We start from the raw sequence: 20,286 nt of genomic DNA, 5'->3' as shown, positions 1-20,286 counted from the left end.
GCACTAATATATCACTAATATATATACAGTGATAGTGTAGAAATATTTTAGGTAGATGTGAAAATATGTATCAGTGATAAGGTGGGTAAACCTGTAAGCATTGCCAAATTTGATATTCATTTTTATTTTACATACACACACAGTGACAGCCAATAATTTGTGAATTTATTGTGAGATATTTTCTAATTTATTTAGAATATTAGGTAACATCCTTGAAATGTATACATAGCAAATGATCAAAAAAGTATCTACAGTATTTGTCAAAATCGAACTTGTCTAATCGTGTAATATATACTTTTCAGTGTCTCTCTGGTTTTAGTTATTTACTTTTCTATGATATTTGCATATTGATCTGTACAATGTTTGTGTCATGCAATAAATATGCAAATATTCACAAAGCGATTGCCAAGCATACTATTACCACCGACAGAACAATGAGACAGATATTTCACCAGATGTATAAATGTGAAGCATCTGCTTGGCGTTTCCACTCACTACCAAATATGATAGTTAGAGGAAATCCAGTGGCCTGCAGTGGGAGAAGATGGAACGAGATGGATTTTCGCCGAAATTCTTCACATTTTCTCATCGTCTAAACATTTGATCTCAATACAGTTTTCTGTTCCCAAAACTAGAATATGTTACGAACAGAGTGGACTGGTTTTGTAGACTTTGCCTTTTGCCAAAGGTTTTAAAAATTACGTTGTTTAGAACGAGTGCAAAGGCGAATTGAGTTTTTGCACACGCGCACTTTACAGAGTAGACGTTCCCCAAAAGAAATATGCAAATATAAAATTGTACGCGTCAATAGGATCTTGCTAGCTCGTGCTTGGCTCTGCCCACCTCCTTGCTTGTTCTGCCCACTATGACTCATTTGTTCCCGTTTAAAACGACAGGTTGTGGTGTATCTTAGTTTAGTGGTTTAGCTATACAGGCATCTTTGCTACTGCTGCAGACAGAAGCCATGAATACACATGAGACCATGCTTTTTGAAGGCAGTCTGTAGCTAGCAAGTGCTAATGCTAAGCTAACCAGCTAGTAGCTACGTCAGTTGGTGCATCACTAGTCCCGATGTGTCTAACCCAACTCCTACTAAATGTGTGTCCACAGACAGTGAATGTACTTAGGAAGCCGCTCCCGAATGACATACTTTTAAACAGGTTTCACCTGATAATGTTGACCTAGCATCCGGTACGTCTTTCTAACTAACTTTATCAGGCAACCTAGAGGTCGATGTTCGCTAATGGTGGACTCATACAGTTATTAGCTAAGAAGACTAAGAAGATTTATCAGTGGTCAAGGACAGGATCAGGTATGGATACGTTACTGAATTGAATCGAACTAATTTGTCATTTGTAGTTGTTAGCTTTAAAAGGAAAATAATATAAAAACTAAAGAGTTATAACTAGCATCACAAAGCTAACAAATCAACCTTTTAAACTTTTGGCATCTATCCATTCCTAGTTACTCATGATAGCTAACGTTAGTCAATTTCGTTCATACATTCTAACGTGAATTTATTAATGCCATGATGTAGCTGGTTGTAACTAAATCAGTCTTAACGTCGTGGCTAGTTAGTTAATGATTTATGTAATGTTTTAACTGTCAGCTATATATACACACATTGAGGATCCAAAGACAGCTTGCTAGGTGCTGTCTTTCATAACATAATTTGACTTCATGCTCCTTTGTTGGGAAACTGTAGTCTCACATGTAATATACGAAGACTGTTGAAATACACTTCCTACGCCGTATCTACCATCTAGATATGTGCTTATTCATGCTGACTCACTGACATTCTAATGCGTTTACAGATCAGAGGTGCACATTGAGTCTCTTAGCAGCTATGGGAAACTCCTGTAGCAACAACCTGGGAATCCCACCAGCAAAAGGGCCTAATGCAGTGGGATGTTCAGATTTCATGATGGATCACACTGTAGAGGTAAACAGTGTTGTTATTTTTGTCATTTTCCTACTAGCTAGGAAAAAGTATCTTTCCTAAATACCAAACCAACTGGTAACAATCATTTAAACTGTCTGTCACCAGGGAACATTCTTTAGGTTATACTATCCATGTGTAGCGTCCGACAATGCTGAAAAACCAGACTGGATCCCATGTAAAGGATATTTCTATGGGCTTGCAGACTTCCTGAAAATCAACAGAGGCCTGAGTGAAAAGATTTTCAATTACCTCTTTGGTAAATACTTTTATTCTATGGTACACATTACCATTTAGTTATTTTAGCTATAGTGATCCTGGAACATCAAAATCAGGTGGGCTAGATTTACAATGTTTTATGTAGTATACAGTAGAGGTTATTAAATCACAAACTGTGCTTGAGTTGTTATAACATGTTGTTTCTGGTGTTTTATAAAGGATCTTTTAAGATACCTGCTGCCCTGAATGGCTCATATAAACAAAATGGGAAGTATCCAGTAGTCATCTTCTCTCATGGACTTGGAGCTTTCAGGTACAAACAGAAGTTTATTGTTCACCTTACATGTACATTCTCCATTATATGGACATTATATTATGTTATTATATGGACATGATCTTATGCCTCACCTCTTTTCCTCCCAGAACGTTATATTCAGCCATATGCACAGAACTGGCCTCACAAGGCTTCATAGTAGCATCAGTGGAACACAGGTACTCCACACTCTCTACACACACACTGTAAACACAGTCTCTGTCCACTTCATTTATGAAAAGAGACTTTGAAAAGCGCTCCCTAATCTAATGGACAGAGGAAGGGATGAGATTCCAGTCGACAGTTAATGTTCTTAAGCTAACAATGACATAGGACTCTCCATAAATACACAGACAGTCGCCCTCGTATAGGCAGCAGGCGTGAGCGGCCTGCCTGTTTATCTCAGGGTAGGAGTGGTACAATGGTACAAACTAGGTCATCACATTTTTATCAGTATGGACTGCTGGTACTATATGGATAGCATAATGGCTGGTCTGTGGCCTAACCCTGTCTGTCATGGGGTTATGGCCTAAAGCCCACCACAGCCTATACAGGTTAAGCTTGCTGCTGTGGACTTCTGTGAATTTCAGCGGCACTGAACTGGCTATTGTGTTGTGTTACTACACAATTGTGTTGTGTTAAAGATGCAGTTAAATATATTGTCACTCTTGCACCTAACAATGGAATGCAATGGAGCAGAATTGTCTGTTTTCTCTTTTCAAAACGGGTTCAATTGCTATTTTTTACCCTGTAGGCACCTGCAACTTACCACAGATCCGATATATTACACATAAACGAGAATCACTTGCCTCCAACCAAATTAATTTGAATTTAGAATAATTTAGTCTTGAAAGTTTTGGACTTTCAAGTGAAAAATCTCTATTTCAGTTAAGATGATTTTATTTTTTGTTCCTGTGCAGTTGTAAATCCAACAAATACACGTGTTGACACCAAACGTTTTATCAATCTGTATGAATCTGGTTGGTTTGTCAGCCGTTTTATCAATCTGTATGAATCTGATTGGTTTGTCAGCCGTTTTATCAATCTGTATGAATCTGGTTGGTCTGTCAGCTGTTTTATCAATCTGTATGAATCTGATTGGTTTGTCAGCCGTTTTATCAATCTGTATGAATCTGATTGGTTTGTCAGACGTTTTATCAATCTGTATGAATCTGATTGGTTTGTCAGCTGTTTTATTAATCTGATTGGTTTGTCAGCCGTTTTATCAATCTGTATGAGTCTGATTGGTTTTTCAGCCAAACGAGTGAGTGTGATAACGGAAGTGTTAATGATATATGTTTTAGGCTTAGATAGACAATCTCTGACTAATGTACAACATTACTGTTTATCGACTTTTAATATGTCATATTATATTTATGTATGTATGTATTAAGGACATTTCTGTTTATTTACACTTAATATGTCATATGATATGTATGTATTAATGACATTTCTGTTCATTTACACTTAATATGTCATATTATATGTATGTACAGTACCAGTCCCAAGCATGTGCAAAGCTGTCATCAAGGCAAAGGGTGGATACATTGAAGAATATCAAATATATTTTGATTTGTTGAACACTACTACATGATTACATATGTGTTATTTCATAGTCTTGATGTCTTCACTATTATTCTACAATGTAGAAAGTAGTACAAATAAAGAAAAACCCTTGAATGAGTAGGTGTCTTAACTTTTGACTGGTACTGTATGTATGTCATTACTGTTTATTTACACTTAATATGTAATATTATACATGCACTCAAAGTTTTCCTATATCCTATTCATTAAAGCAGACTTGTGTATTTTTTTAAAGAAAACACTTTTTTCAGATATCTGTCAGCATTGTACAACAACCGAAAGGATATAATGTCAGTATTGGTGCCGCTGAACGATAGCTATTTGGTGTTTTCCTCTAGGGATGAATCTGCCTCTGCGACATACTTCTACCATCAAAAGCCTCAAGAGCCTGAGAAAGATAAGGCTTCGCCGCTTAAACCCAACCCTGAGGCCCCAGAGAACCTGGTAGAGGAATGGATGTACTACCGATCTCTGAAACCAGGCGAGAGTGAATTCCCCCTTAGGAATAAACAGGTACACATTGAATATGTCACATACAGTGTAATCATGTGTAGACCCTTTTATCGGCTTGTCTGAGCCATTCCTCAGGACCATACCTTTGAGTAATACATTTGTTTTATGAATGTGATATCACTACTGCCATAACATGGAATATTGCATTTGTATTATATTTTTACATTTTAGTCATTTAGAAGATGCTTTTATCCAGATACTGGTCCCCTGTGGGAATCAAACTCACAACACTGGTGTTGCAAGCACCATGCTCTACCAACTGAGCCACACTGGACATATTACTCCGCATTGCATTCTGTTAGGAAGACAATTTCATGTGTTTGAGAACTAAGCATAATATTGAAGTGTCTATTTCTAGGTGAAACAGCGAGCTGACGAGTGCATAAAGGCTTTGGATACACTCATCCAAATCAACTCAGGAAAAACGATGGAGAACGTGCTTCAGACAGAGTTTGACTGGACGACTTTGGAGGTGAATATTTTGTCTCAAATGAAACAATCAGTGACCAGTGGCTTTTGCACCCTTTTGTGTTCTCTGCCGCTGGGAATGGCTAAATTAACTGCTTTTAGACAATACTCTGCCTACTCACAGCATCACTTGAACCCTTTATGTAGAGCAGGTGTTGCCAAACTGGGGTAAGCCAAATGCCGTCGGGTGTACACCAAATAAAAATATAATTCCCATTTTAAAAATTCAAACAGTCCATTTATATTTTCCAACGGGGCTATACATTTGGGTGAGTTTTCTTTCTGCCCGAGTAGCCTTGTTTCACAGGCAAAATAAAATTAAACCATCTAGTGTTCAACGAAATAACAACACAATGTCAAATACAGGTAGCCTAGTCAAATAATTAACATCCAATCATATTAACCGTTACTCTCTCGCGGGAATTCCACTAACGGTCTATATGTAGCCAAACGTAGCTGCTGCTCATTCCGTTTGCTCAAAAATTTATAAATGGTTAAGAAAAGTAAGGCCCGCGTCCATAGAGACATACCAGCTCTACTGGTAGTACTGCTACTACCAGCAGTACTACATCTGCTCCTGTCGACGACACAAGTTGTTCTGCTTCCACGAGCCCATCCAATGCTAGCATCAGTAATTCTACATTTGTTGTTAGCCCAGCTAGCATGGACACTGACAGTTGTGAATCTGATGCAGCCGAAGAGCTGCTGCCCCCTTACCCGGGAAAGTACCGAATAACAGACAGGGACGTTGGACCATCGAAGAGGTGCAAATATGATGAGAACTACATTGATTTGCGGTTCACTTATATTGGGAGTAGTGCCTTTCCTCAGCCACAGTATGTTATATGTGCAAAAGTACTATCTCACAACTCAATGAAACCTTCACTCTTGCGCAGACATTTAGAAACAAATCATGCCAATTTGAAAAATAAGCTACAGGAGTTTTTTGAGCGAGAATTAAGACGACTTTCGAGTAGTGAGATATGTATAAAAGCAACAGATACCATTAATAAGAAGGTGCTAGAAGCGTCTTATATGGTGAGCTACCGAGGGGCTAGGACAGGCAAGCCCCATACTATTGTGGAGGACTTAATTATTCGTGCTGCCGCGGATATGGCTGGGACAATGCTGGGGTAAAAGGCTAAAAAACTATACTGACAATGCCTTCATCAAACAACACTTTTTCACGACGCATCAGTGACATGGCAGGAGATGTTTTGAAACAATTATTGTTTCGCATACAAGCCAGTGAATTCTATGCGTTACAGCTGGATGAGTCAACAGATGTGGCGGGCCTGGCTTAGCTCCTGGTATATGTCCGTTACTTTTATGGGGGGGTCAATTAAGGAAGACATCCTCTTCTTCAAACCACTGGAAACCAGGACTACAGGAGAGGGTACTGGACAGCTTTGTGACATCAAATGGACTTTGAAGGTCAAGATGTGTTGGTATCTGTACTGATGGCAGGGAGACATAGTGGAGTGGTAACGTGCGTGCAAGCAGTTGCTTCTGACGCCACTTGGGTACACTGCAGCATCCACCGAGAGGCTCTTGCTGCCAAAGGATTGCATGACAGCTTGAAAGACGTTTTGGACACTACAGTGAAAATGGTTAACTTTGTTAAAGCAAGGCCCCTGAAATCTCATGTATTTTCTGCACTATGCAATGATATGGGCAGCGACCATGTAACGCTTTTACAACATACAGAAGTGAGCTGGTTATCAAGGGGCAAAGTATTGACACATTTTTTTTAAATTGAGAGACGAGCTTAAAGTTTTCTTGACTTACCATCATTTTCACTTGTATGACCGCTTGCATGATGACGAGTTTCTCACACGACTGGCCTATCTGGTTGATGTTTTTTCTCGCCTGAATGATCTGAATCTAAGATTACAGGGACTCTCCGCAACTATATTCAATGTGCTGGACACAATTGAGGCTATGATTAAGAAGTTGGAGCTCTTCTCTGTCTACATTAACAAGGACAACACACAGGTCTTTCCATTGTATGATTTTTTGTGTGGAAATAAACTCAAGCTTATGGACAATGTCAAATGTGACACAGCGAAGCACCTGAGGGAGTTGGGTGCGCAATTACGCAGGTACTTTCCCGAAATGGACGACACAAACAACTGGATTCTTTATCTCTTTCATGCCCTGCCTCTAGTCCACTTAGCGATATCTGAACAAGAGAGCCTCATCGAAATTCCAACAAGCGGTTTTGTGAAAATTGAATTGAATCAGAAGCCACTGACAGATTTTTGGATTGGGCTGTCCTCAAGAGTATCCTGCCTTGGCAAATCGCGCTGTTAAGACACTGATGCCCTTTGCAACCACGTACCTATGTGAGAGTTGATTCTCGGCCCTCACTAGCATGAAAACTAAATACACGCACAAACTGTGTGTGGAAAATGATTTAAGACTGAGACTCTCTCCAATACAACCCAACATTGCAGAGTTACAGTTGAAGTTGGAAGTTTACATACACTAGGTTGGAGTCAATAAAACTCATTTTTCAACCACTCCGCAAATTTCTGGTTAACAAACTATAGTTTTGGCAAGTCGGTTAGGACATCTACTTTGTGCATGACACAAGTAATTTTTCCAACAATTGTTTACAGACAGATTATTTCACTTATAATTCACTGTATCACAATTCCAGTGGGTCAGAAGTTTACATGCACTAAGTTGACTGTGCCTTTAAACAGCTTGGGAAATTCCAGAAAATGATGCCATAGCTTTAGAAGCTTCTGATATGCTAATTGACATAATTTGAGTCAATTGGAGGTGTACCTGTGGATGTATTTCAAGGCCTACCTTCAAACTCAGTGCCTCTTTGCTCGACATCATGGGGGAAGAAAAAAAATCAGCTAAGACCTCTGAAAAACAATTGTAGACCTCCACAAGTCTGGTTCATCCTTGGGAACAATTTCCAAACGTCTGAAGGTACCACGTTCATCTGTACAAACAGTAGTACGCAAGTATAAACACCATGGGACCACGCAGCCACACTACCGCTCAGGAAGGAGACGTGTTCTGTCTCCTAGAGATGAACGTACTTTGGTGCGAAAAGTGCAAATCAATCCCAGAACAACAGCAAAGGACCTTGTGAAGATGCTGGAGAAAACGTATAGATACAAAAGTATCTATATCCATAGTGAAACGAGTCCTATATCGACATAACCTGAAAGGCCGCTCAGCAAGGAAGAAGCCACTGCTCCAAAACCGCCATTAAAAAAGCCAGACTACGGTTTGCAACTGTACATGGGGACAAAGATCGTACTTTTTGGAGAAATGTCCTCTGGTCTGATGAAACAAAAATAGAACTGTTTGGCCATAATGACCATTGTTATGTTTGGAGGAAAAATGGGGAGGCTTGCAAGCCAAAGAACACCATCCCAACCGTGAAGCACGGGGTGGCAGCATCATGTTGTAGTGGTGCTTTGCTGCAGGAGGGACTGGTGCACTTCACAAAATAGATGGCATCATGAGGATGGAAAATTATGTGGATATATTGTAGCAACATCTCAAGACATCAGTCAGGCAGTTAAAGCTTGGTCGCAAATGGGTCTTCCAAATGGACAATGACCCCAAGCATACTTCCAAAGTTGTGACAAAATGGCTTAAGGACAACAAAGTCAAGGTATTGGAGTGACCATAACAAAGCCCTGACCTCAATCCTATAGAAGATTTGTGGGCAGAACTGAAAAGGCGCACACGCAAGGAGCAAGGAGGCCTACAAACCTGACTCAGTTACACCATCTCTGTCAGGAGGAATGGGCCAGAATTCACCCAACTTATTGTGGGAAGCTTGTGGAAGGCTTCCCGAAATGTTTGACCCAAGTTAAACAATTTAAAGGCAATGCTATTGAATACTAATTGAGTGCATGTAAACTTCTGACCCACCGGGAATGTGATGAAAGAAATAAAAGCTGAAATAAATCATTCTCTGTACAATTATTCTGACATTTCACATTCTTAAAATAAAGTGGTGATCATAACGGACCTAAGACAGGGAATTTTTACAAGGATTGAATGTCAGGAATTGTGAAAAACTGAGTTTAAATGTATTTGGCTAAGGTGTATGTAAACTTCCGACTTCAACTGTATGTGCAACCTTTCAAACACACCCTTCTCATTAACCTGTGGTGAGTTATTCACAATTTTCGATGAACAAATAAAGTTTTATATGTGAGATGGCTAAATAAAGAGCAAAATGATTGCTTATTATTATTATTTGTGCCCTGGTCTTATAAGAGCTCTTTGTCACTTCCTATGAGCTGGGTTGTGACAAAGACTCAGTCATTGTTATGTTTAATAAATGTATTGTATAGTGTGTGTGTGGCAGGCTTACAATGATGGCAAAAACAACATTTGAGAGTGCGCTGACCCTACGCAGCTGGAGGTTGAATGTTTGAAGGGGTACGGGACTATAAAAAGTTTGGGAACCACTGATGTAGAGCAAACTAAAGAAACAGGGCCACCTGTTTTTAATTTGTTGAATGACAGTTTTGATAACTGTTTTGACATATTCCTCCACATTGGATAATTAACAGGCCCTACAAGTTGTGCATGTTGGCTGAAAATTCGATTGGTATTCAGTCAATTTGTGTTCAAACTTTTAGTACGATTACCTTTTCTGCTGTTTGAATCAAATCCAGTGTTACTGGTAATGAATGACATCACCCTGTATCTTCCCTCTTTCCCAGAACTCTATGGACTTGTGCCGGATAGCGGTGATGGGCCATTCTTTTGGGGGAGCAACAGTGATAGAAGCCCTCTGCAAAGACGTCAACTTCAAGTAAGAGTTACACCTCTCAATTTCATCACATTCAAAGTCGCTTCAGTTTTCACATTTTCCTCTCTCTACTAAAGTCTAATCAATTTCATCAAATGGCACATTAAGGTGAGATGGTTCAAAATGTTTCCTTGGAACATGGTGCTTGAATCAAATCAAATTGTATTTGTCACACGCACAGTGTAGACTTTATCGTGAATTACTTACGATCCTTTTCCCAACAATGCAGTTAAAAAGTAAGAGAATAGAACAAATAGAATAGAACAAATAGATAAAAGTAAATAGTAACACAATTAAACACCAGAGTTGTGAGTTTGATTCCCCCACAGCCCCATATTTTATACTGAAAATAATACACACTATACAGTGTCGCTTTGTATAAAAATATCTACTAAATTAGTGTTTCTTAAACCTCAATGTGATGTTGCAGACCAGTCCCCTGTCGTGGAAATTCAACACCTTGTCGTGGAAATTACCACCAGGGACACCTGAAATCAATCTTGAAGGAATCATTGTTTATTAACAGCAAGCTGGAGAGGTCACAGTCAACCTTAGATGCATAAAGTACCGGTTTGAAGTGAGCTCTGTGGGCGCAGTCCTGTTTGTTCTCTTATATACTGCTGACACAGACAAGTTATATTTGCATGGTTCATATGGTTGGTTCCTGCATGTGTCTGGCACTGTCTCCTATCTTAAAGAACATATTCTGGCCATTCTGACAGATGGTTCTAAGGAGGGGGTGATGTCACCTCTCATATCTTTACCAAGCACAGGCAGGAACCAAGGATTTTTTATGACACGAAAAACAAGATGAACATTTTCAAGGCTGTCTCTTCAAACAATAACATTTTTCCATCACATCCCTCAGATGGTTGTTGGCGTACATCAATTAAGTCTGTTTTTCTAGTGCTGGAGATGTACCTAGCTCTCTTGCTAAATTAACCCAGTGGCGTAAAGTACTTAAGTAGAAATACTTTACAGTACTACTTAAGTAGTTTTTTGGGGTATCTGTACTTTACTTTACTATTTATATTTTTGACAACTTTTACTTTTACTTCACTACATTCCTAAAGAAAATAATGTACTTTTTACTCGCTACATTTTCCTTGACACACAAAAGTACTCGTTACATTTTGAATGCTTAGCAGGGCAGGAAAATGGTCCAATTCATGCACTTATCAAGAGAACATCCCTGGTCATCCCTACTGCCTCTGATCTGGCAGACTCACTAAACACAAATGCTTCGTTTGTAAATTGTGTCTGAGTGTTGGAGTGCCCATTACTATCCGTACATTGTGTCTGAGTGTTGGAGTGCCCATTACTATCCGTACATTGTGTCTGAGTGTTGGAGTGCCCATTACTATCCGTACATTGTGTTGGAGTGCCCATTACTATCCGTACATTATGTCTGAGTGTTGGAGTGCCCATTACTATCCGTACATTGTGTCTGAGTGTTGGAGTGCCCATTACTATCCGTACATTGTGTCTGAGTGTTGGAGTGCCCATTACTATCCGTACATTGTGTCTGAGTGTTGGAGTGCCCATTACTATCCGTACATTGTGTCTGAGTGTTGGAGTGCCCATTACTATCCGTACATTGTGTCTGAGTGTTGGAGTGCCCATTACTATCCGTACATTTTTAAAACAAGAAAAGCGTGCCGTCTGCTTTGCTTAATATAAGAAATTTGAAATGATTTATACTTTTACTTTTGATACTTAAGTATATTTAGAACCAAATACTTTTAGACTTTTACTTGAGTAACTTTTTATTAACGTGTCTATACTTTTACTTAAGTATGACAATAGGGTACTTTTTCAACCACTGAAATGACCATAATATTGTAGCGACCTTAACATAACACCTAGAAACCTCGTCAAGAGGTTCAGATCTCTTGGCGTAACAGATAAGATGTTGGGTTGACAGTTGCTGGACCCAGGTTTGAGTCCTGGTTGGGGCACCCCCCGAACTCACAATATTATTTGTATATTTATGTTGATCTCCTCAGGTGTGGCATTGCCCTGGACGCATGGATGTTCCCCCTGGATGAAGAGATCTATGTCAGGGTAAAGCAGCCAATCTTCTTCATTAACTCTGAGAAGTTCCAGTGGGCCGGGAACATCAGTCGCATGAGGAAACTGGACTCCTCCTCCACCTCCATGCAGAGGAAAATGATCACCATCAAGTATGGACAGAAAATACATTCACTGTTACTGAGATGACAATGTGAAAGATGATAGATTAGTAGATTTTGTTTCCACACCTATAGACTGGTTGGTTGTTTAGCAACAAAACCAATCCGTGCGCAACTATGGGGCAAAAAAGACACAGTTAGCTTAAATTGTTGTAAGCTATCTTTGGTCTCCAATGTTTATTGAAAACATAAATACATTTGCACCGTCTAAAATACATCGTACAATTGTTGGTTAGCTAGCTAGCAATTTTTTGCCATTTAGCGCTGTGGTTCCCTTTTGATTAGCCATATTAGCATTGACATGAAATCAGTCAAAACAAGAGAAGGTATCAAGAACAAGATGAAATGAGCTACTTTCTTGTCATTCTTGCGAGTAATCTGGCTGTCCAGAATCACAACAACCTCTCCCTCAACGTGATCAAGACAAGGGAGATGATTGTGGACTACAGGAAAAGGAGGACCGAGCACGCCCCCATTCTCATCGACGGGGCTGTAGTGGAGCATGTTGAGAGCTAAGACAGTCGTGAAGAGGGTACGACAAAGCCTATTCCCCTCAGGAGACTGAAAGGTTTGTCATGGGTCCTCAGATCTTCAAAAGGTTCTACAGCTGCATCATCAAGATTATCTTGACTGGTTGCATCACTGCCTGGTATGGCAACCGCTCGGCCTTCCGACTGCAAGGTACTACAGAGCGTAGTACGTACGGCCCAGTACATCACTGGGGCCAAGCTTCCTGCCATCCAGGACCTCTATACCAGGTGGTGTCAGAGGAAAGCCCTAAAAATTGTCAACGACTCCAGCCACCCTAGTCACAGACTGTTCTCTCTGCTACCGCACGGCAAGTGGTACCAGAGCGCCAAGTCTAGGTCCAAAAGGCTTCTTAACAGCTTCTACCCCCAAGCCATAAGACTCTTGAACTAATTATCAAAGGCCCCTCTTTTCCGCTGCTGCTGTTAAGTTCATGTTTTAAGTATCCCTATACTCCTGTTATTACGGGGCTATCACGGAGTCAAGAGTGCGCATGCGCTGGAAGTCTGTTCGTTGTTGGACCTAGCCTGGAGTGTAATGGCTACCTTGTAGTGTGTTCATATAGTAGAGTAAACTTTGTTAAACTGGAACCTTGTCGTTGTGTCATTTCGAATTAACATTGGTAGCAGACGATGGCTTCTAACTACAACGTGCCACCTCGCTTCGACGAGAAGAGGTCGTACGAAAGTTGGAAAAATGAACTGGGAATCTGGACACGCGTTACTAATCTGGACGCGAAAAAGCAAGCACTTGCGGTGGTATTATCGCTCGAGGGAAGAGCGAGAGATACAGCACTGGAGATATCCGTTGAGGATTTGAACAAGGATGACGGTATGGGAACTTTGATCACAGCACTGGATTCTGTATTTCTTAAAGAAGAGAAAGACCGTGCCTACGAGGCATATTCAAACTTTGACAGTGTTACGAGAGATATTTCGGTTGCAATGGCGGACTACATCATTGATTTCGAACAGAGGTACAATAGAATGCGCAAGTACGACATGGTTCTCCCAGATGCAGTGTTAGGGTTCAAGTTGCTAGACACTGCTTGTCTAGATGGTAGGGAGAAACAGTTGGCGTTGACTGCTTGTACTGTGCTGACTTTTGCATCTATGAAGTCGGCACTAAAAAGAATATTTGGTGAAAAGACGTCTGTCGCGCCAATAACAGATGGAATGCAAGTGAGTGACGCAGCATATTACACCGAGCAGCACAGAAAAGGCGCCAAAAAGTCACGTTCTCAAGATAACCAGAAGAGGGCGCCATTTCCCGGCACAAATCCACTGGACACATATGGAAGGAGATCGAAATGTGCTATTTGTCAAAGCACTTACCATTGGGTTAAAGACTGTCCTCATAAAAATGAACAAGTTAAACTAACAGAGGAAAATGTAAACACAGAGATAGAGCAGTGTAACATTACACTGTTTTCAAATGAATCTGCTTCTGATACTGAGATTTTTATAGTTGAATCCTTAGGATCTGCTGTGATTGATACTGCATGTACACGGGCAGTGTGTGGTGCAAAATGGCTTGATAGCTATGTCAGTGAACTAAATATGAAGGAAGTACAAAATATGATTGACACACCAAGCAACAGAGCTTTCAAATTTGGAGACGGGAGAATTGTCCATTCTACCAAGAGAGTTAAGATACCAGCAAAAATTGGTCAGACTAAGTGTCACATTGAAACAGAGGTGGTCCCTACAGATATCCCCTTACTATTAAGCAAAGCTTCCCTCAAGAAGGCAGAGGCTGTACTAGACATAAAAAATGACAAGGCAGTGATGTTTAAACAACCAGTGACTCTTGAACTTACTACCTCAGGCCACTATTGTGTAAACATTTTAGACAAAGACATCACACAGTGTCCATGCAAAAATGAGATTCTGACTGACACAGAGCACATGAAGATTCTGACAGTCACAGAGAACATGAGCACTAAAGAAAAACACAAAGTATTGTTAAAGCTTTACAAACAGTTTGGACATGATACAGTTAACAGACTTCAAAGTTACTCAGCAGTTCAGGGAATAATGATGATGAGAAGTACGAGTCTGGAGACAAAGTGTACTACAAACGAGTTGACTGTCAAGAGTGGAAAGGACCGGGAGTAGTCATTGGTCAAGATGGTGTGGTGATATTTGTGAGGCACGGAGGCATGATTGTCAGGGTGCATCACTCAAGATTGCGGAAAGTAAATGATCAACAAGATAGAGGGGCTGTTGCTGAGAATCAGTCTCCTAATGAAAATGACAAAAAGGACACAGTAACAGACACAAACCTACCAGATGTCGCATCCAATGATATGGACACCGAAACTGACATAGGAAATGGAGCAGAGACCTTCAACCATGCCACAGGTAATACTGTTGAGCGTTCAAATGAGGAAAACATTCAACAGCCACATGTGTTAAGAGAACATGGTTGTTCCAATCTGAAAACTGGACAACCTGTTAAATACACGGACAGAGAAAGTGGTATTCCACATACAGCAACCGTCATTGGACGAGCAGGAAAAGCAAAACACAAGAACTGGTACAACTTGCAGTACTCTGAACCAGCTACACTTTCTGGTACAACAGGGTCAGCTGACCTGCCACTTGTAGATAATATCAGAATTGAACCAATGGAAAATCGAGAAAAACAGAATGACATTCAAAATGATGATGTACTTGAAACAAAGGACGTGTCATTTGACTCAGCTAAGCTAGATGAGCTCAGTAATTGGAGGAAAAATGGAGTGTTTGAGGAAGTCAAAGACATTGGCCAAAAGTGCGTCTCAACAAGGTGGGTGTGTACCCTTAAAGAATCCTTAACTGGAATAGTGCCCAAAGCACGTCTAGTGGCTAGAGTTTTTGAGGAGCTGGCTGCTAAAGAACTCCCAAAAGACTCACCGACATGGGCCTCAGAGTCACTCAGATTGCTGATGTCAGTGATCTGCCAGAAAAAATGGAAACTTAATTCCATAGACATCAAATCTGGATTTTTGCAGGGAACAGAGCTGTCAAGGGACATTCACATCCGACCTCCGCCCGAAGCTAAAAGTGAAGGAACACTGTGGAAACTAAAAAAGTGTGTGTATGGACTGGCAGATGGATCACTCTACTGGTACAACAAAGTCAAGGCAACAATGCTGAATACAGGTGGAAAAATGTCACAAGTGGATCCTGCAGTCTTCTATTGGCTTGATCAAGACTGCAATGTGACTGGAGTACTTGCCTGTCATGTTGATGACTTTATCTGGGGTGGCTCACAGACCTTTGCTTCAACTGTGATTCCACACCTCAAAGCTGTTTTCTAGGTTGGCCGTGAGGAGCATGATCATTTTTGTTATGTTGGCATAGAGTTTATTACAGTTGATGGAAAAATACTGATGCAACAGGAGAGCTATATCAAGAATCTTCAACCTATCCACATGGATTCTTCAAGAGCCGTACAAAGGAATTCCCCTCTGTGGAATTGAAGCTGGTCAATTGAGGTCAAAGATGGGACAAATTTTATGGGCTGCGAGACAGAGTAGACCTGGTTTGATGGTTGCAACTTGGCATCTAACACAAAACACGCCACTGTACAAACCATTCATGAGGCAAACAAAGTTGTTCGTAAACTGGAATCACAACAAGTGACGTTAAAGTTTCAGCATGTTGGAAAAGATGACTCTTTGAAACTAGTTGTCTTCAGTGATGCTTCGCTAGGTTATCACTGGTGGGACAAAACGGCACTTCCTACCTGTAGTTTGTGTCACTGACAACTACTCATTAGTTGATGCTGTGAAGTCAACCAAGTCTGTCACAGAGAAAAGACTTTGAGATTAGCAGCATCAAGGAACTTATTCAAGCACAGAGAATCCAGCGGATTCTGTGGTCGACCACAAAGGAACAGCTTGCTGACTGTCTGACTAAAAAGGGAGCATCCGGTCTTGTGCTCCTACAGGCTCTCGCTCCTACAGGCTCTCAGTAATGGAAAGTGGCAGCCTGTAACACAACCCATTTGTAATGGGGATCTTGAATAATACTTGGACCTTTAATTATGTTGTTGATGTTTTATTTGTCTTTAAAGAAAAGGGGGAGATTGTTAAGTTCATGTTTTAAGTATCCCTATACTCCTGTTATTACGGGGCTATCACGGAGTCAAGAGTGCGCATGCGCTGGAAGTCTGTTCGTTGTTGGACCTAGCCTGGAGTGTAATGGCTACCTTGTAGTGTGTTCATATAGTAGAGTAAACTTTGTTAAACTGGAACCTTGTCGTTGTGTCATTTCGAATTAACAGCTGCTACTCTGTTTATTATCTATGCATAGTCACTTTAACTCTACCTGCATGTACATATTACCTCAATTACCCGGTGTCCCGGACATTGACTCTGTACCGGTACCCCCTGTATATAGCCTCGCTATTGTTATTTTACCGCTGCTCTTATTTATTTTTTACTTAACACTTTTTTTCGTAACTTCTTAAAGCATTGTTGGTTAAGGGCTTGTAAGTAAGCATTTCACTGTAAGGTCTACACCTCTTGTATTTGGCGCATGTGACAAATCAAATTTGACTCCTGTCCCATGGAAGCACGCACATCGTTTTCGTGATGTTGTCGGCTCAGCCCTCTCTTTGGTTGAGTTGTGCAAGCGAACAAACTTACAATGCCACTTCCTGATTTTGAAACCAGAATGGGTACAATAAATACCTGTTTATTGCCTTCCAAGGAGGATCTTCTTTTCAATCTTTAAATGGTTTCAGTTCACCATTCAAAGAACACAGTTGCCTCAATTATGTGAGGGGCACATGACATTAAAAAATATATATTCTGTAGCTGACCCTGGCATCCAACTTCAGTGTGTTTCTCAGGGGGTTGGGTTAAGAATTGTTTTATTTATTTGATCTGAAAATGACAATGGACACTTGAGTAATCTTATATTCTCTTCTTCCCGCACAGGGGAACCGTTCACCAGAGCTTCCCAGACTTCACCTTCCTGACTGGCAACTGGATAGGGAAGATCCTGAAGCTGAAAGGAGAGCTCGACCCTCAGGTCGGCATCGATCTCTGTAATAGAGCATCGCTAGCATTCCTGCAGAGACATCTAGGTAAGGATCTGTACAGAGTTCATTTGATTTGTAAACAAGGGTTGGTTGGTTCAACAGACATGTCCTAATGGCATTCTGTGTGCGGAAGCTTTTTTCAATTTGATAAAACAGGAATGTGTCCAACGGGTTTGCCTTTGTTTTGCAGGTTTAGATAAAGACTTCAATCAATGGGACCATCTAATAGAGGGCAAGGACCACAACCTCATTCCAGGCACCAATGTTACTGAAATATCTTAGTTCAGTTCCATCTGCGCTATGGACCTCAGAGGGATGCATGGTTTCCAGCCAATTCCACTAACTCAAAGTGCCAATATTTATTGCACTGAGCCTTGAATGTAGTTTCAATCATGGATATGTCAAATAGAGCACAGTGATTTCTACTACAGTCAGACTTCACCAGTACCAAATTATGATTGCTTGGAGAGGTATACTGTATCTCCAAGTAATGTCAAGCTATACAGTTTTGTAGGAACACTGCACTCAACAGTATCTTTGTACCTGAACTAATTATGGTTGTAGTGTATAACATTTTACACCTGTATGGGATATTAAGTCAATTTTGAAAAGGCAGGAGTCTTCCAAGACTTTCAGTTTATGACCCATAGATGGTTAATTTATGTATCTAGCATGATTGCACAGATTGATAGAATGTAGCAAAATACTAGTCACAAAGATGAGATGTTTGATTCCTTTGAACCAGCGCCATAAATGTGCCTTAATCTACCTGTATTTCCTGGGTCATATTCATCAGGCACTAAAACAACCTGAACTTGTCCAATGAGGAACACACATTTCAGTTGTTTGGCACACAAATACAGCCCTGGATCATTCAAACATATCACCTTCTTTTCCATGTGTTTCAATTCTGAAATATTTTAATTTGTACACTACTGTAATCAATGCATCTGATTTGTATACAACTATAAATGATGGATACTGTGAGTCCTTGATCAATTTTTCTGTGGGGAGAAACAACCATAATGGCCTATGTGAAGATTATGAACCATCTCTGTAGTAATGTTCTGGAATGTCATCAAATAGCATTGACACTAGACTGCTGAGGACATTGTAGTAGTGGTGGAGTGACAATAAGATTGTTTTTAATCATAGCTGCTGGTAGGACAAAGAGAACGACGCGTGGAAGGAAGTGCAAGATTATGTATTGTGTAAACAAAAAAATTCTCAGAACATTGCACATTTCTTTACAGGAACAACCATCTTGTGAAAGCCTTTCATCACATTGAATATGGACAGAAAGTGTGTCCAATGTTTAAACGTCAACAATAATTGAATAGAACTTGGGCAAAATTACTCAAACTAAACAGATCAATTGTGCAGTGTTCCATAAATACACTAGGCTGACAGGAGTTCCGTTTAGAATACTGATGCAACAATCATCCAAAGACAGTGTCATGGTATTTCAAAGATTGTCAATCTTTCTAAACTTGGTATGGACAGAGTAGTATACTACAAAGCAGGATTAAGGAGTTAAAAAAAATATATATATTTAGCTAAATCATTGGCATAATCTAATTGATTCAGCCAACTCATATCTAAATTTCACATTTTTTATATTCCAGAAAATCAATAGCTATTTCTGGTTGCTTATCAAAGTTAGCTGGCTAACTCGTTGAACCTGCTTTGTAGTATACGTATTCCTGATCTAGAGACAAATGGCTAACTTGAGGTGAAGATGGGTGCTTACAGCTAAATAAAGGAAAAAGCAAAGCAAATTACCAAATAAACTGGACACAGAATGCAAACAAAATGCCACTGAACAGATTGATTTAACATCCCAGATTACAACATGGAATAGAACTGAGTGTGTGCCTGCACAACAACACACTAGTCACTGGACTGGCTTTGTTCCTGGGTGGTCCGAATCTCTGACACAAAGATGACGTCATCATCGGAGTTCTCCTCCACTCTCAGGCTGAGATGAGTCACCTGTGACATCACAACTTCTGTATGGGAGAAAGGTGAGGGCAGAGAGATGTGATGAGAAAATCAGAAATACAAATATCCTATTTTTCTGGTTATGAATGGTTGATCATATCAATGAGCTCTAGGCCCTCTTTTCTTTTCACCAATGACCTGCCACTGGCAATAAACACAGCATGTGTATGTCCATGTATGATGATGATGCCCTTTTTCCCCACATTGTTACTTTACAGCCTTATTCAAAAATGTATGAAATAAATGTTCTCAATCTACACACAATACCCTATAATGACAAAGCGAAAAGTTACCTTATTTATATAAGTATTCAGACGCTTTGCTATGAGATTCGAAATTGAGCTCAGGTGCATCCTGTTTCCATTGATCATCCCTTCAGATGTTTCTACAACTTGGCGTCCACCTGTGGTAAGTTCAATTGATTGGACATGATTTGGAAAGGCACACATCTGTCTATGTAAGGTTCCACAGTTGACAGTGCATGTCAGAGCAAAATCCAAGCCATGAGGTCAAAGGAATTGTCCATAGAGCTCCAAGACAGGATTGTGTCAAGGTAAAGATCTGGGGAAGGGTACCAACAAATAAAAACAGAACATTGAAAGTCCCCAAGAACACAGTGGCCTCAATTTTTAAACTGGAAGAAGTTTGAAACCCCCAAGACTCTTCTTAGAGCTGGCCGCCCGGCCAAACTGAGCAA

The 20,286-nt window shown here is 40.3% G+C and overlaps 1 protein-coding gene across 3 annotated transcripts; it reads left to right on the top strand.

Moving 5' to 3' along the window:
• The first annotated feature begins 949 nt into the window (after positions 1–949).
• Positions 950–18,575, top strand: LOC120019143 (platelet-activating factor acetylhydrolase-like). 3 transcript variants are annotated; one of them, XM_038962423.1, is made up of 11 exons: positions 950–1,312; positions 1,815–1,942; positions 2,048–2,198; positions 2,378–2,471; positions 2,582–2,650; positions 4,394–4,568; positions 4,927–5,040; positions 9,746–9,837; positions 11,841–11,898; positions 17,485–17,633; positions 17,779–18,575. In XM_038962423.1, the coding sequence occupies exons 1-10, from the start codon at positions 1,234–1,236 to the stop codon at positions 17,596–17,598; spliced, it is 1,074 nt and encodes a 357-aa protein (XP_038818351.1). In that variant the 5' UTR covers positions 950–1,233; the 3' UTR covers positions 17,599–17,633; positions 17,779–18,575. The 3 variants fall into 3 exon arrangements, with proteins under 3 accessions (XP_038818351.1, XP_038818350.1, XP_038818348.1); XM_038962420.1 differs by having other exon boundaries at positions 953–1,312; positions 11,841–12,017; XM_038962422.1 differs by lacking the exon at positions 2,582–2,650 and having other exon boundaries at positions 952–1,312; positions 11,841–12,017.
• Positions 18,576–20,286: the final 1,711 nt, after the last annotated feature.

This window comes from Salvelinus namaycush, chromosome 24 (assembly GCF_016432855.1).
Source record: "Salvelinus namaycush isolate Seneca chromosome 24, SaNama_1.0, whole genome shotgun sequence".
Lineage (NCBI taxonomy): Eukaryota > Metazoa > Chordata > Actinopteri > Salmoniformes > Salmonidae > Salvelinus > Salvelinus namaycush.
Note: the sequence above shows the minus strand (reverse complement) of the source record. Positions and strands in the feature narration are given on the sequence as shown.

What these genes read in the sequence shown, in the direction of transcription:
- LOC120019143 (XM_038962420.1), top strand. Translation starts at nt 1,234, where the DNA reads ATGTTCGCTAATGGTGGACTCATACAGTTATTAGCTAAGAAGACTAAG. An exon ending in TTGACTGGACGACTTTGGAG is followed by an intron (nt 5,041 to 9,745) that starts GTGAATATTTTG and finishes CCTCTTTCCCAG; the next exon opens with AACTCTATGGACTTGTGCCG. An exon ending in TGCAAAGACGTCAACTTCAA is followed by an intron (nt 9,838 to 11,840) that starts GTAAGAGTTACA and finishes TGATCTCCTCAG; the next exon opens with GTGTGGCATTGCCCTGGACG.